The following is an 18,578-nucleotide window of genomic DNA, read 5'->3' as shown; positions in this document are numbered from 1 at the left end:
ATTTCTAGGCACTGGGAGGAACTTAAACAGCAGTTTCCAGGGTCATAGGCTTGCCATTCAGTGTTCCAGTGCACCAACTGATTTAACTCCTTCTTTTCAAACCACTGAAAATATTAAAGCATACACTAAGAAATCTCCCATTCTTAAGAATGTTTTCATGAGAGTTTTAATTGGAATTTACTGTGATCTTCATCACATGTCACCAACCTCATTCTCGTTTTGTCTAAAAAGCAAATACGATCCTCAGATAACTCCTTTGAATGATGTTCAGACAACACCAAATGAATAGTTTGGGGCTTCTGTTTTGATTTACAAGATTGATATTGTACAGACAATCAAATAGAAAAAAGAAGAGCTGAAACTAATTAAGGTCTTTAATGTAAAATTTATTGTCTTTAATCATATACATATTGTAAAATTTAATCTCATGTTCATTATTATGTAATTCATATATCTTAGCTATTGTTAATTGATTCATATTTTTGTAGGTAATAATACAGGTTCTTCTATGTTTTCTAAAATTTTAATTTTTAAAGCTTTTCTCTACATGCTGATGCCAGATCCTAATATTCTAAACTCATAGCTTCTACACAACATGGTTTCCCCAAGAAAATTGTGAAATTTCTAGAATCTATCAATCTGTTTTACTATTAATCTGTTTTACAGTTTTGAGACAACTTTCCAAAAATGTAATTCTTGAGATTTAAAAGGTTGATGCGACATGACATAGTAAGAAGTACACTGATAACGAACGCATCATCTTCACGTTGCATAACTTTCTATGTTTATATTTGAGTTCCATTAACAAAGGCTGATCTTTTGCTTCAGTCCCAATCTGTAAATGATTCTGAAGGGGACACCTGTAAACTTCGAAGAAGGAGATTGTCCTTTGAAAGTGAAGGCGACAAAGGTAATTAATTCATTCTACTTATAAAGTTTAAGTTTAATCTACAGCAGATGGTGACTAGCTCTTCCTGAGTAAATGCTTCTGATTACAGTAAACTTAATTCATGCTTTGATAGGATAAGGAGAATCGTTTTTGTTCCCAAACTAACAAGATTGCTTCTTTTGGGGGTTGATATCTTTAAATGGCATCGTTCGGCAAAGCCCCTCCATGGCTTCAAGGACAGTAACAATGGAAAAACAGGGTAAAATGATTGAAAAAAGTCAAGTTTATAATGGGTGATACCTGTGACTAACGGTTTGGAGTAGAGTGTTTTGGAGAGAGAGGATTTCTCATTTCAGGTCAGGAGTTTAATCCCCTCGCCAGCACCACAAGGATCTATTATGTAGAAGAAGGCACAAAATAGAACTTCTCTTCACCAGTGAGTGGGATGACTCCACTATCAGTCACTAACAGAAACTAATTCCCTCTAGAAAGATCTTAGATACAGACACACAGAAGTGTGCCTGGCAGCTGAGACAAAGATTTGATGAAGAAATTTTCCCTTTGTCTCCTGCTGATCTCACAAACATGTTGCCCTTTTCTTACTCAACCTCACAGCAGCACACTGAGAGTGAATTCTTTTCTTCATGTATGTGGCTCAGCATGAGTATACATGTGTATAGAGGCAAAAAACAAACTCATAAATCTATCCCAGATAACATCCTTAGGACTTCTTCTCAGGCCTGGTTTTCAAGATTAAGCTAGGCTGGCTAGCCAGTGAACTTATAAAATCCTCTACTTCCCATTGCTGGAAATACATGAAATGTCTCATTATTTTTATATGGGCTGTAGGGATTAAATTCATGTCTTCATGTTTGTGAGACAAGGACTTTATAGACAGAGCTCTCTTCTTATATCCCAGACTTTAAGTATATCCTGCTTCCTTTATATATAATATACTCTTTCTCTGATTAATATAATATATGTCTTTTATTACATTCTGTCCTTATTTGGGAAGTACAGATATTTATGTCTTAAACCAAAGGCCAGAAGAGCTTCAATACTGTGAATCCCACTTTTTATTAAGCTAACTTCTTAGGCTCTCAAAGGCATCACCTAATTCTTCTTTGAAATTCAGCTCCTTCTCAATACCTATTGCTTTGCAAATGTTCATACCATCCAAATCAGTTCCACAAACTTATGTAGGGTCTTAGCTTGTCAAACTATGCAGAATTTCTAGTGTTGTTAAGGCTTGTTACTGGTATCTGTAGCATTGCTACTTTCAAATCTAGGTGTCCATTGCTTCATAAATTTCCATCTCTATAGCCATAATCCTGAGTCTACATATCAGCATCTACCCTCTTAGAATACTAAACTTGGTTTCAACAAACTCATCTTCCCATGTAAAATGTACTCTATATTTTTTTTTCTCCATGATGGGCAATGATGAAACCTTTTCCTTAAGACAGATACATTTCTGTGACCCATATATCTAAATTGCTCTAAGAACTTCCCGCTCTATATATTCATCTGTTGTTGCTTTTAAGCTATTTTTTAGAGTTTTTTTGAGAGTTTCATACATGGGTGTTATATTCACAACATTTTTACTCCTCCCTTTTTTCACTCCAGCTTTTCCTATGCCCTTGCTCCTTCTCAAGTTTATGACTTCTTTATTATTATTACATATAGACATAAATAAGATGTAGATATAGGCACATATAGAGACAATACATAGATAATAGATAGATAGATAGATAGATAGATAGATAGATAGATAGATAGATAGATAAGCAGGCAGGCAGACAGTTAGATAGGTAGATGAGACAGCTAGTGTAGGCTGGAACCCCTGCTCATCCTCCAGCACAGTTGGCCAACCCTGACAGCACAGAGAATCCCCACCTACACACTTGGAGAAACCTCCAGGCTGACACATCATCACTCCTCCACTGCATTTCCAAAAACCCACCCAAGAGTAGCTCCGTTTTTGAGACACAATCCCAGCTCCTTGCTGGCGTATCATCACTCCTCACCTAAACTCTATAAAATCCCCTTGATCTGTGAGGAGTGAGATCCATCAACCCACCTGATGCCTCCTAATAAACCTGCCATTTTCTACTTTTAATCTGGTCTAATCTGCCCTTTATCTGCATCACTGAAGGAGAAAAAAGGATTATCAAATAGATAGATGGATAGATAGATAGATAGATAGATAGATAGATAGATAGATAGATAGTAGATAGATAGATAGATAGATAGATAGATAGATACATAGATACATAGATACATAGATATACAGATACATAGATACATAGATACATAGACAAGCAATCTACAGAGTTCAGTTAATGTGATGGTGTGTATATTGACGTATTTAGGACTGAAAATTTTGGTTTGAATAATCTATGAAGGGCTCTTCCCTGAAGAGAACAGATTCTCCTGGTCTGTGTATTGTTCATAGAGTTGGCTTCTACCTTCTTTGAATCTTTTATTGCATTTTATCGTACCCTTGACACTTCCTATCAGCTCCTCAATTTGCCACTCAGTTTATCAAGTCAGAAGCTTTTATTTTGGTTGTAGTTATTCAAACTAAAATTTCTCAGTGTTGTCCACCCGTAAACTGTAAACTTCATAAAAATGGGATATACTGATTCTCAGAAACTTGGCGTACGTGCAATATTCTCTATTTAAATTATGAATGAGCCATGCAGAGTTAAAATGTCCATAAGCCTAATGCTCAGGAGCTGAAGCAAGAGAATTGTGGTTTTTAGACCAGATTAAGCCATTTGAAGGAGGAGGGTGAAGAGGAGGAAAAGCCCAAAAGAAATACTGTGAGTAACCTCTTTATTGTCTTTTTATTTCAAGTTCTCTTCTTAGCTCTATTTCCTTGGGATATTTTTCTTAGGAATTCATCTACTAGGTTGATATCTATTTTTAGTGATTTAAACTCCTCTCTCTCTCTCTCTCTCTCTCTCTCTCTCTCTCTCTCTCTCTCTCTCTCTCTCTCTCTTTCTCTCTCTCTCTCTCCCTCCCTCCCTCCCTTTCCCTCCCTCCCCCTCCCTCCCTCCCTTTCCCTCTCTTTTCCTTCCTCTCCCTCCCTCCCTCCCTTTCCCTCCCTCCCCATCTCTCCCTCCCTCTCCCTCCCTCCCCCTCCCTCCCTCCATTCCTCCCCCTCCCTCCCCCTCTTTCCCAGTCTCTCTCTGTCTCTCTGTCTCTCTGTCTCTCTGGCTCTCTGTCTCTCTCTCTCTTTCTCTCTCTCTCCATCTCCCTTTGTCTACATTATAGTCATCTCTTCCTCCCAGTCTCCCCACCCAAAGTTCCTTATTCCATTGCTCCCCCTCCATGACTCTAAGAGGGTGCTCCCCACCCAGGCCTCTCTCTTCCCTTGGGCCTCAAGTCACTTGAGGGGTTAGCTCATCTTCTCCCACCTAGGCTGGAATGAACAGACCTCTCCTACATATTGCTAGAGGCCTGTAACAGGCCAGTGTATGCTCCTGGTTGATGGCTTAGTCTCTGGGAGCTTCCTGAAGTCTGCCTAATTGAGGCTACTGGTCTTCCCTTCAGCCTCTTCAATCCCTCTTCTAATTCAACCATAAGGGTCTCTGACTTCAGTCCAGAGGACAGCCATGCCAGGCTCCTATCTGCAACCACATCATAACATCAGCAATAGTGTCAGGCATTGGAGCTTCCCCTCCCCATAAGATGGATCCGGAGTCAAGCTTGTCATTGGACTGCATTTTCTTCCGTCTCTTCTCTATTTTTTTTCCCTGCAGTTCTTTTAGACAGGGACAATTCTGAGTCAGAAATGTTGACTGTGGGTTAGTAAAGCACTTTTTCTACTTGAGACCCTATCTACCTACTAATGCTGGACTTTTCAAGTTCTCTCTCCCCAGTGTTGGACATTTAGTCTAAGGTCACTCCCAATGAGTCTTGAGAGTCTCTCACATCCCTGGTCTATGGTACTTTCTAGAGAGTCCCCCCCTACCTCAACCTCCCCCCAGGTTGCTTATTCCCATTCATTCTCCCGGCCTTCTGGGTTTCTCTCCTGTTTCTCCTTAATTACCTAATTCTGTTTCCCTTTTCCCTCTCCTTCCCCTCTTCCACAAATGTCCATTCCTCCTTCTGCCTCCCTTACTTGTTTTCTTCCCACTTCTAGGTGGATTGAAACATCCTCACTTGGGCCTTTCTGCATGTTATACTTCTTACCGTCTGTGGGTTATTTCCTAGGTATTGTGTACTTTTTGGCTAATATCCACTAATCAATGAGTACATACCATGCATGCCCTTTTGGGTGTGACTTTCCTAATTTAAAAAGATATTTTCTAGTTCCATTCATTTGCGTGCAAAATTCATGATGCCCTCAAATTTTAATAGTTGAATAGTAAGTATGCCATTGTGTAAATGGACCACATTTTCTGTATCAGTTCTTCAGCTGTGAGAAATCTGAGTTGTTTCCAGCTTCTAGCTATTACAAATAAGGCTGCTATGAATGTGGTGGACAATGTGTCCTTGTGATATTATGGGGGTATCTTTTGGGTATATCCCCAAGAGTGGTATAGTTGGGTCTTTAGGTAGAAGTATCTTCAATTTTCTGGGGAACTACCGGATTGACTTCAGAGTGGTTGTACCAGTTGGCAATTCCACCAGCAATGAAGAAGTATTCCTCTTTTTTCACATCCTCGCCAGCATATGCTATCATTTGAGCTTTTGATCTTAGCCATTCTGGTTGGTGTAAGGTGGAATCTTAGAGTTGTTTTGATTTGCATTTCTCTGGTGACTAAGGACTTTAAACATTTCTTTAAGTGCTTCTTGGCCATGTGCAATTTTTTTTATTGTGAATACTCTGTTTAGCTATGTACCCCATTTTTAACTGGGTAAGTTGATTTTTTTGGAGGTAAATTCTTGAGTTCTTTATATATTTTGAATATTAGCCCTCTATTGGGTATAGGGTTGCAAGATGAAAAGATTTCTCATGATTATGGGTAGGTAGGATTAACATAGTAAAAATGACCATCTTACCAAAACCAATCTACAGATTCAGTGCAACCTCCATCAAAATTCAAGCACAACTCTTCACAGGCATGGAAAGAGCAATTCTCAAGTTCATATGGAAAAGCAAAAACCCTAGGATAGAATTGAAAACCAAGAAGTAAATCCACACACCTATGGACACTTGATCTTTGACAAAAAATAAATGCCAAAAATATACAAGGGAAAAATGAAAGCATCTTCAATAAGTGGTGCTTGACTAACTGGCAGTCTTTATGTAGAAGAATAAAAATAGATCAATACTTATCATCTTGCACAAAGCTCAAGTCCAAGTGGATCAAGAATCTCAAGGGGAAAACAGATACACTGAATCTAATAGAAGATAAAGTGGGAAAGAGTCTGAAACTCTTTAGCAAAAGGGGAAATTTCCTGAACAGAATACAAATGGTTCAGGCTATAAGATTAACAATTGATAAATGTGACCTTATGAAACTGAAAAGCTTCTGTAAGGCAAAAAACATTATCAAAAGGACAAATTGGTAATCTACCGATTGGGAAAATATCTTTACTACCTCTTCCCTCTTTTACATACATTGTTTCTATGCTCTCTTATATGTTATTCACTGAAAAGGAATTTCCATTTCTTTTACATAACATCCAAACTCTCACAAACACAAGTATACATTCACAGCTCACAGTCAGACCAGACTTATTTTTCTCTTTCTAAAATTATGGCTTGTGATAAATATGGTGTATTAGTCAAGATTCTCTACAGTCACAGAACTTATGAATAGTCTCTATATAGCGTGGTATTTATTGGTGACTTAAAGTCTGTAGTCCAATTCCTTAACAATGGCCTGCAGCAGCTGTGAAGTCCAAGAATCTAGCAGATGCTCAGTCCTATAGGGAAAACAGGCAGAGCCCCACAAGGCAAGCAGGCAAAGTCCCAAAAGGCAGGAAGGCTGAAAGAGAGCCTTCCTTGTTCCAATGTCCTTATGTAGGTCTAGAACTGAAGGTGTGTCCCAAATTAAAGGTGTGTGACACCACACCTGGATCTGGGACTTGCTTGTCCCAGATAACCTTGCGTTTAGTGATCTCCTTGCCTCAATTTCCTAAGATTCTTAGCTTCTATGCCTCAAGATCAAGATCAAAGGTGGGACTCCCAATTCTGGATTGTAGTTCATTCCAGATATAGTCAAGTTGACAACCAGAAATAGCCACTACACATGGGCATTCCTTAATCACTTTAAATGCAAGTGAATTCTGTTATGAATTTTCAAGGTATCCTCTTATGATACTGTCAAAGCCTGCTTTGTGTTTGTATTACTGGCATACTGCCTTTTTTTGCTCTACCAAATTCTAGATGCCTTCAGCAAAAACAAAATCAAAAACATCTAGTAAGTGTCATTTGTTTTAGACCAACAGTTAAATCATTTAACCAACTGCATAAAATATTCATAAATAGGTATTTTTTTTCTGCAATGACCTTCTTTATTATATTGGTGACTTTTTTCTAAGACAGCACTTTTGATGTCAAGTTGTTTTCCATAGACTTAATATAATTCCCTTATCCTGGAGTTAATCTCTTGGTTTTATCTCACTGGAAATAAAGAACAGCCTAGTGATGTTGCCTATGTAGTGTTTCCAATAGGGTTGAAGATTTATTAAATCCACTTTCAATCCTGTTCAGTTTCCTCATTCTCAAAGCAAATAATCTTACCTTTTTATCTTCTGATAAGGCCCTGAAATCATGTCCCAGTTCACATTGTTCATGCACCCAGACATTTCTACTGACGTTTAAAACGTTCTCCTGAACCTCAGTCTTAGTCTTTGCGATCTATTTTATATAGTGTAGATGGCAAGAAATTTGCCTTCATGTGTCATTCTAAAGTTTCCTGGCAAGCCAGTGTGTTAGCATGAGTTAGACGATGAAAAGCAAGAGCTTCAAAGCCTTTTGCAAAGTCTTCAGGATTCTAGGCTGCTATTGGCAAGTGAAAATCTGATGAAAACAATTTAATCTCCATCACTGTAATCTTACATGACCTTTCATGCCACATTTTGTGACATAAAATTATTTTCTAGAAAACACACGTGCACGAGTGTGCGCGCGAGTGCACACACACACACACACACACACACGCACACACACACACACAGACACACAAACACACAAATACAGACTGACAGACAGGCAGACAGGCAGACAGACTGACAGAAAGACAGACAGACAGACAGACAGAGAGAGGGGTCAGTATATGAGAATAGAGAATTTCCAGAGAATTCCCTAAAACTGAAGGACTTTGAGTTACATAAAGTAAGAGCTTCACAGAGAATGTACTGATGATTTTAGTGTTAGCTTACTGACAAATCCTTGAAGGTAAATATCTAAGAGTATTGCTGTCTTATGAAATTCACTGGCAGAAACACCATGAATAAGAAGACCCTGAAGTCAGGCAGAGAGAGAAAAGTCCTGCATTGCTTCTCACTGCCTACTCAACATGACCCTAGAAGTTCTTGGGATTCAGCTCTTCGAATGTCCACCTTGAAATGCAAATAGGGCGATTTTAAAGAAATGGTCAGAACCTCTACCAAGTTGATTTAAGAATAATGAATTTGTTGATACAGATGGTTTTCCTTCATGAGCTTCAGATTTTTTCTAAGGAAATAAATCCATTTCCAACAGGAAAAAGTTGTCATAAAAAATTGAAAGGTGGGGAACAATTCCTTTTTAATTTCTGATACACAAGCATCTAGGATTTCTTATGTGACTAGAGTCAGTATAGGTAGAGATGCTAGAGTTCCCAAGATGTAAGTAGAATCATCTTGCTGCATAAAGAAAAAAAAAAAGATAGATCATCAATGCATTCCGTTGCCATGGAAATTGAAATGGTTGGGCAAAATAAACTAATAATGGAAACAATGAAAAAAATGACTTCTATTTAAGTGGTCTAGAATGTCAGACTGTGCTTATCCTAAGTGTGCTAAAGTAATGAATTAGATCTTAGAAATATTCTTAAAATATTATGATGCATACATTTTTGAATAAAACACAGTCAATATTAGCAGAGTGAAATATAGATTAACACAGAAAAAGTACTAAAATAAGATATTATAAAATATGTAGCTACATTCACACAAACACATATGTACATGTATACACCAATATGACATAAAGGATCCAATACTTAGAATGTGCTGGTCAACTTATTCTGAAAATAGAGTGTACAAAAGTAGTCACTAACAAATTATTGGAATATCAATATTAATAATCCAGTAATGGCAACAGTGCTGTGGATGTGTCAATCATCCTCTCAGTGAGCTTTGGATGTGTACTAAATTCTCTTAGTTATTGTACTTGAATCAAATCTTTTTAGTTTTAATAAGTGTGTCTCTGCTTAGAAGAGAGCATTTTTTTACTAAGTAACAAAGAGAATAATAAAACCGTCTAAATTATGGCTCCTATCTATTCATCTATTGATTTTCGATTTTTATTACATCCTTTTTATTAGATAGCAGGAAAAAAAGATTTCTACTGAATTCTGAAAAACTTAGTTTTCCATTTTTGCAGCAAATTGTGAGCAGGGAAAAAAATGATAATTTAGAAAGGGGGATTGTTTAATTGGTTTTACTACTGAGGAACTGCTGATTCTGTAAAACAAAAACAACCACCATGACATACTGTTCCTGCTGATACTGTGAATTCTAGGAAAATGAACTGCTGGGGTATTTTTCACCTAAAGCCTGGGTTACCATGAATCATTATCATTGGAGGAAGAAACAAAACATGTGAGCCTCCCAGAGAGAGATTAGCTTGGCTGTATCTATCTGCTCAACTTCCGAGTCAGAATCAGAAGAAGCACCTACCTTGGCTTCTACTCATCTTTTATGGACCTGTTTTCCTACCTCCTTTCCCAAGACTATAAGACAAACAAGACAGTAAACAAATAGCCTCAGTGATGTTCCGTCTGAAAAATGTGTGAGATCAGAAAGAAAATGAGCAATGTTAGCCAAATAGAAGTTCTCGCAGAATTCTGGACCTGTTTAGAAGTCTATGTGTACTACCTACATCATATCTACTCCATCAGCTCCCTGACTCATGAGACTCCAGTGCTGCTGCACTTCCTACAAAGCTTGTTACCAATAACCAGCTGCCCAAAACTAAATATGAGAAACAGTAAATAAATATGGAAACAACACAGAAAAGAGTGTTGAAATATGTGCCTGTGACAGCCAAATGTGTGGAAATCATTGAAAGCATACTTATCATTCCTGTCCAGTGGACGTAGTCACTCTTACATATTGTAATCCTAAGAGTAGAAACAGGCGACTGACATTTTAAATTAAAAATTTAGTGATCCAGAAGCACTATCTAAGCACCTTAAAAATCACTACAACTCTTATTTCTATTGGTAACTCTAGGTATTTTCACTTTATATGTTTAGTGATTTCATATTATAAGCTATAATCCACTAAATTTTAAAAGCATTCCTCCAAAATAATATAACATCAGTGAAAGCAACTGAAGATGTTAATGTTCTCATGGTTAAATGTATTTTATGAGCAAGCAAGGTATAAATCTAAAATTTTTAAAAAGTTTGAATAAATAGACTAAATAATTTGATGTCTTGGTTTTGAGTTATCTTTCTCAAAAATAAATGATATCCAGTCATGGCATTATTGCATTAATCTCAAAATTGGGAGGAGAAGTGGGGTGATGAGTTGTTCAAGATATTCTTTGACAAACTAGTGAGTTTGAGGCCAACCTGGTTCCATCAGTCTCAGTAAATTTTATATATATACAAGCTCTTGTCAACTTTTCTGCTGACCTGTGCAGCTCTTGTCTACTAGACCTGGGATCTCAGGACCCGAAATGATTACAGTCTAGTCCTGTATACAATCTTACCACAGTTTCAGTGTACTTTTTAAAGGAATGTAACAAAGAAAGCAATGATCCAAGTCAGGTTGTTTTAGTTCAGAAAACATGGAAATGAACGTCAGTAAGCGCATACCAACTATTAACTAAACTTTCTCAGGATAGACCAACTTAAATACAATATGCAGACACATACTGTAGATTGTATCTGGGAATGCACAAAAAGTTCAGAAGGCCAGATCCAGATTCATTGTGCACTAAAGACTCCCCATCATACTCTTTCACCAGACTAGCTTCTAAGTTATGCTTTGATATCTAACAAGAATTAATATGTACTATTAATTGAATGTAAATGTTTGTCAAAGCAGGCATGAAATCGTGTCCTAAACAATGCAGGGAATAAAGACACATTTGAGGTAAAAGCCCCTCTGCCTTCTTTCCTAGAGCCTCCCTCACAGTTCCCCTGAGGCATTATGCACCATGCACCATTCTTCCATTTTTTTGACCATGTTCTGACACCCTCCCATTAACAAATACTTACCTAATTTTTATTACCTATTATGTATGTGAAACCTTTCTTTTCAAGATCTTTGGAGTTGCAGTTAAAAAGCAAAAGCTTCATCCAACAGTAATATATAATGAGACATTTGGATATTCATGCACTCTCGCAGGTGCAGGCATACACACACACACACACACAGAGAGAGAGAGAGAGAGAGAGAGAGAGAGAGAGAGCAAGATAAAAGTTCCCATAGTCAAGTTTTTCAGTATAACCATAGCTTCTTCCCTCCATGTGGAAAGAACCTTTAAGAACTTTTCCCAGAGGTGTTAAGCACACAACACATTAATTTAGCTTTTAAGACTGTTTAATCTTGTATTTGTATGAAGACCTACATTAGGGTGCCTTTCCAAGCTTCTGAAGCTACAGAGCATATAAAGTACTTGAAAACAAGAAATGTATTCCTGCCTCTAAATTCCTAATAAAATGTTTTCTAAAGTAACCAGTTGGAGACTGCTCAGATTACCTCCAAATTGTCACCAGTGGGAACCATAAAACCCAAAGGCCTAGAGAGCCCATTAAATGTCTCTTTGACAAAGAATTAGGTCTCCCTGTTGAGTCTGACTAACACTAGTTATAATCAATTTGAAAACAAAGAACTCGTAAAAAACAGAGGGAGTTTAAAAATTTATTCCCAGACTTTTTGACATGGAGATCATTTTTATTATCATTTGTAAAACCATCCCATAAACAAATTTAATTCCATGAACTTGAATTCATTCAGAAGCTACAGAGATACCTACAAGAAAAAAACCAAGCATGCCATACCATATGCCTCGTAAGAAAAGAAAGAATTAAAAAGTCTTGTCAGCTCATAGAAATAGGAAACAAAGCTACAACAAACTTTTAGCCATCTGATTCAGAAAGCAAGTTTGAAATTTCAACAAGCAAAAAATAAATTTCTCTTTTGTAAATGATGCTAGCGGTTGATTATGTAATATCTAAAAAATGGAAAACATTAAAATTTCCTCAGATCTGCTTCAGAGTATAACCTCTATACTACCATATTTGCAGGGCATGCCTACAAAAAATGAGGAGAAGGAAGAAAAACTTAGCATAATACAATTTAATGAATATCAAATAATCCAGTTTCTCTACAAAAGGCAGAAATGGGACAGGTCATCAAAATCTAGTACTAGATAGCTAATAACTGCATTTCAACAGCTCAATCACATGAATTACACCTGCCAGAATCCAGACGAAGCATGACAGTTTCTATTTTCAGTCTACAAGTGGATTGTCATTTTTATTTCAATATCATGTCATAGAAAATGAACTTTTAATTTAGTTAGTATTAAACAGGAAAGCTTGTTTTGGGGAGGCTTCATCAAAGCAGCTGTTCACACAGATAGCCACAATCTAGTGAAATTCAGAAACATTCAAGAACATCAACCGTTTTCTGTTTATTTCATTATTTGCTTACCTGCACTTGTTGCTAAGAGTATTTCTGTGATAAAATACTGAGCCAATTTGAAGAGGAAGGAACTTACTTGGCTTGCAGTTTGATGTCTATCACTGAGGCATGGAGAGGCAGAAAAACAGTAGGAACCTGAAGCAAAGACTATGGAAGAACATTGCTCATTGGCTTGTTCAGCCTGCTTTCTTATACAACCCAGAACTGCCGGTTTAGGAGCAGAACCACTCACAGGGTTCTCCTGCATCAATCATTAAAACAGAATTCCCCAAGGCCATTCTGAAGAAGACAGTTCCTTAGCTGAGGTTCCCTCTTCCTAGATGACTCCAGTTATTGTAAAGCTGACCAAAAACAAACAAACAAACAAAAACACAGCAACAACAAACCCCAAAACCCTAAAGAGTAAAAGTAGATATGAAATACTGTCTATATGTGTGAAATAATTGGCATTTTATACTATTGGATTAGATATCAGTAATTCTTTACTCACCCAGTCTGTGTACCTCTCCTAAGTTGAAACCAGCCTGTTTTAATTCATTCATGTTAACCCATTATTTCTTTTGTCTAAGGAACTGATATCAAACCATGAGTTAGTAAGCTAAGATTGGGTCTTTATAGGTGGGACTGAATATTTTTCCATGAATAGCCAGAATGTACATATACCAAGTGTGTGCCTTGCACCCACATGGGTCAAAAGAAGGTGTGAGATCTGTAGAGTTTGACATGGTTTAAGACCACCATTTGAATGCTTAGAACCAAATCTACAAACACTCATAACTGTTGAGACTTCTTTCCAACCTCCACGTGAAGGGATTTAAAAATTAATAAAGAACTATAAACCAAAATGTGACCAAGTAAACTATTATTCTGCGGTACATACTGTCTACAGTTACTCATCCTTGGATGAGTGAGGCACATAAATGAATGGCTAGTTTAATTTAAATTGGTTTCCTTTTAGGGAAATCTCTATGTTATAGTGACAATGTCAGTATCAAGAAGATGAGAATCTTGAATTCATATAAATTTCACTCTGTTCTGACTATTAAATAAGAAAAGATTTAGTTAGGAGCTAGAAACACAAGCTGTGAAAATGTATAACTATAGAAACATAGAAAAGTTAAGCTTTTACTCTCTGCTCAACTTTCTACAATAAATTTGGTGACTTGTTTTTTGAGTGATAGACTCAAGTGGGGAAGAATGAATGTTGATGGCATCTCTTCAGAAGGCTCTGCAAAAGTCAAGAGAAAGAAAACAGAGAGAAAGATGGGAAGGTTAAACTCTAGAATGTAAGGGGAGTGACACTGGAGACAAGGACTTTTTGTGTTCTTAGCTGAATATTCACAATTAGATTGGTGGTTGAGTGTCAACATGTAAATCCCAGAGTGATAATCATAGTTATATGCTCGACAGCCAGAGGGTCTGCAGTGCTCACAAGAACAAGGGTGGTGCACAGAGAAAATACATTAGGTCCTCTGTATTTGCTAGACTTCATCTGACAGACAATATACTCCTTTCATATGAAACTTATTTTTAAACACCGCCCATTTTTATCTTGGGCTGCTTTCTGGCATTTAATATGCTTCAATCATAAGTTTTTTCTTTTCTTTTTTCTTTAAAAGAAAAAAACATCTTTGTTTCCTTTCATTGCCATATGGAAATTTTGAAAAGCAGTTGGAAGTTTCTTTGGAGTGGCCTTAAGTCTGTTCATTTGGCCCTCTATAAATAACAAAATGAGCACATCCAGGCACACAGTAGATGGGGACACTGTTTAAAATTTTTTCTCTAGAAAATGATATACCTCTTGGAGTTCTGTTGGTTGGTTATTAGCGGGAACCAGATGGAGAATTACACTCTCTCCCCAGGACACTAATAGAAACAAGTTCTGAGATTTGTTTATGAGTTTTTCTTGCTGAAATATATTCTAACACAACCTTCAGGCCTGGGATTATCCTGACATGTTTCTATGAAGTAGTCGCTATACATCCAGTGGTTTTGATGTAATTAAGTAAAAACTTACCTCAGTTATTGTATTTAAGTTTTATATTCTTTGCAATGTGCTGCCAACCAAACTTCCTGGAATGTCAAGGCCATTTCCCTAGCTAAAGTTGAAACACAGCCTGCCAGACTTCACAGAAGTGGCTTCCAGATTTGACCTTTATAATGTATGAGTGATTGTCATAGATGACAGGGCATAAAGGTTAAAAATATAACAGTCTGTTTAGTGGTGATATTTTTAGAGTTAAGACACATCCTTACTAATCCCTCCATTTTCTTTGAGAGATAAAAAATAACCTTATGCTAAGGCTAAAAATTATAATTAATGACTTTATATCATTTCTCTACTACATAAACTCATTCTTGCTTGTCTTCTTTAAAAATTGAAATCAACGATTTACTTCATGAAGATAATCTAATAAGTCTTGAATTTAGAAGTCTTCACATGACCACATTTTTCCATAGGTAAAAGGTCAAATGACTTATAGCCATTTAGTATAATGTGCCCAAAGTCCTGTGTTTGCGTTTGGTTATTCAGTATGAAAATACACTTTCTTTGATAGATTTTAGCAAAGAAAACAGTGCAAATGACGCTGACGATTCTACAGATACAATAAGACGTTACCAGAGTTCCAAGAAGCACTTCGAAGAGAAGAAGAGCAGATCATCCTCTTTCATCTCCTCCATAGATGATGAGCAAAAGCCACTCTTCTTGGGAACAGTAGATTCTACTCCAAGAATGTTGAAAGCAACCAGAATCCATGGTGAAGAAACAATGCCACCCTCAGGAAGAATTCGCACAGATAAAAGGAGTCACTCCTGCAAAGGTACACTCATCAGTGGGCTCTCCTCAATGTGTGTTGTGAAAGAGCTGCTTTTCCAAACTATACACTGCACGAGCTCAGGTTCTTCTAGTCCTTTCTATTCTTAAAATGTTTTTTTTAATCTTCAGATTTAATATCATGTTGAAAATGTTTGCATAATTTTATGACATTGTTCCCCAAAATTTTTAGTTTAGAATTTTTTTGTTTGTTTCATTTGGGTTGTTTTGGTTGGTTGCTTGCTTGCTTGCTTGCTTGGTTTTTGTTGATGTTTTGCTTTGGTTTGTTTGTTTGTTTTTATAGCCAACCAGACGTAGTATAAGACTAAGTATAATGTTATGGGAAGCTTATTGAAGGCATTTAATTACAGGAAGAGAGGATCAAAGGCTATTTGCTAATAGTTAGTAAGTCAGGATTGATTGGTTTAGTTTTGGTTTTTCAAGACAGAGTTTCTCTGTATAGCCCTAGCTGTCCTGGAACTCACTTTGTAAACCGAGCTGGCTTCAAACTCCTGGAGATCTGCTTGCCTCAACCTCCCAAGTGCTGGGATTAAAGTTTGTGGGCCACCAACACCTTGCAAAAAGTAAAATTGGCATAGGCACAAATCTCTTAACTTTAGCCAAATAACATTATGATATGGATGCTCCATCCAATTATTGTTGTAAATCAAACAGAATTGCATTTTACTGTGAATTATGAGAAAGAAAAATATCCTGAAATAAAATATAGTCTTACAAACCTTCTTATTTCACATTTAATATAAAAAGATTAACAAAATGTATACAATATGCTTGATTTTTCAGATTTTATGTAAAAGAGAGAAAATAAGAATACTTTAAAATGCTACCTGAAAGAAGAATACCGGATTGATACTATTTAATCTATATATCTATATATCTAACCAGATCATTCTGTTTACATGAACCTAGAGATGTGGGTCAGACTACCTTAATTCTAAAAGCAATTTTGCAACCCTTTATGACTTTGAGTAAATTATTTGACCAACTCCAGGACCCATGATATGCATCTTTAAGAAAATACGTCATCTAACCAACTAATTATGATTTTTAAACAATATAACCTGTAACTAAATTTTTCTAGAATCAAATCTTAAGCTCTATTTAATATTTTCTACTAGGTCTCATTTTCCAACTCTACTTATTTAACTGACATGTGAAAATTAAGTAAGCATTAGCCAGAGCTTGATAGATGGCTTAGTGTTTACGAGTATTTGCTGCTCTTGCAGGGAAGCTGGACTTGGTTCCAAGCTCCTCTGTCCATCTAGGGCTGCACAACATAAATCTAGTTCCAGGGTTCCAATGTCCTCTTCTTGCTTCTACATGCACATGGTACACACACATACACACACACACACACACACACACACACACACACACATATATATATAAAGACGGTGTCACAAAACATTAAAGGTAATAACAAAAATAAATAAAACCAGGATGTTTTGCTTGGGAAAATAAAACAAGTATATCACTGAGAAGGTAACTACTAGTTACCACCATCATTTCGTGGAGATATTCAACAACGAAGTTTCTTTGAGAACAAGGTGCTTTGGTTCCCAGGGGTCCTCTCCCTATCATGTCACATCAGCCTGTCATGACTTCACATGGCGAGAAGCTATGAATATATGCAAACGTCCTCTAGACAACCTAAAATCTTGATGAAGTGCATGGAAATAGTACCTCATTCATCACAGTGGAAGAATAGAATATTAGATGTGATTATCAAATATCCCATTTTAGTTATTTATGAAAATGGATTCTGGGTAGTACTAAAAATAGAAGCAGGTTGTATCCTGGAAGTCAAAGCTCTGAAGAACTCATGGAACAATATCTAAGATGTACAGAATAATTTTGAGTGTTTGTAAAAACATGTTGCCTTCTTAAATATTGGACTCTCAAGTGATAAGTCATTAAAGATATTTTTGAGATTTTTGACTTTGTAATGATTCTCCCTGGCAATGAATTCAAATGCCCTTCATTTTATAATCTCATTTTGTCCAACTTTTAATTAACTCCTCTTTGTACTCAAAAAATTATATTTGCAAATGATTTTAGCATCTCCAAATATCCATGTTTTCAAAAATTTATAAAGTAATCCACATTAAAGACATGAATAATTATAATGATATCTCGTAGCTAAATATGCATGACTATTGACAAAGGAAATTAGGGACATAAAGCCTCAGTCAAGATGACTTGCATTTAACATGACTAATCATTATAACTAACCAATGTAGAATTAAAAAACCTGATTCACACAAAGACCATTCTCCAATGACAGTCAAAGTACAATACTGTATAATAATAATATTAAACTCCAATCTTTAAGTATAGATATAGATGTGGTATAGACTTAGCTACTACAGGTTGAATGGCTGGACTCTTAACAATTTAGTTTCATTATCAATAGGCAATTTCATTTCCTTGTATTCTGGCACTTGTCATCCCAAAGAAGGACTTATTTAAGCAAAACTTTAAAAAAAAATTAGCATGACTCTGGACTTCCTAATTCTGAGGTCAAATGTTGACTGGTGAAATTGTGAACCCTGAAAATGAAGGTTTACCCTCAGTTCATCCATTTCCAGAAATGTGTCTTGCAACTATAGCAACATTTTCCAAGGCAACCAAGTGCAGATACTGTCTGAGCTATTTTTAGAAGGTGTCTACAAGGATGCTCATTTGATTAAGATGACTAACCAGGGTTTCTCTCTTTGAACTCTTTAGTTTTTCATTCCACCATTAAAACAAGTTAATCACATATCTCTAAATTTCAATTAAAAATTAAATTATAATCAAGGAAGCCTTAATCTCACAGTACACGTTTCATTTATTTCTGCTAAGATATCTTTTCTCTTTTCTTAAGGGTCAAAGAAAAATGCTATCATCCATAATTTATTGCATGTGATTCGCCAGTGGCATTTAAAAATCAATGTGTTACATGATTGTAAAACAGGGGAACTGTTAAGCAGAGGCAGCAATTCAATGAGGTTTCTGGCACAAAACTCATGAGGATGTTACATA

At 36.4% G+C, this 18,578-nt stretch overlaps 1 protein-coding gene across 1 annotated transcript in view; it reads left to right on the top strand.

Moving 5' to 3' along the window:
- Positions 1-18,578, top strand: part of KCNH7 (potassium voltage-gated channel subfamily H member 7) — a gene marked incomplete at both ends in the record, with an annotated part of 460,182 nt that overhangs the window by 428,310 nt on the left and 13,294 nt on the right. Inside the window, 2 exons of the mRNA XM_080927932.1 lie at positions 811-910; positions 15,277-15,540. Coding sequence (XP_080784058.1) covers positions 811-910; positions 15,277-15,540 — 364 coding nt within the window. The remainder of the gene's footprint in view (positions 1-810; positions 911-15,276; positions 15,541-18,578) is intronic.

The sequence above is a fragment of the Micromys minutus genome (genome assembly GCF_963924665.1).
Source record: "Micromys minutus genome assembly, chromosome: 13".
In the NCBI taxonomy this organism is placed as follows: domain Eukaryota; kingdom Metazoa; phylum Chordata; class Mammalia; order Rodentia; family Muridae; genus Micromys; species Micromys minutus.
This window is presented reverse-complemented; position numbering and strand designations above follow the sequence as displayed.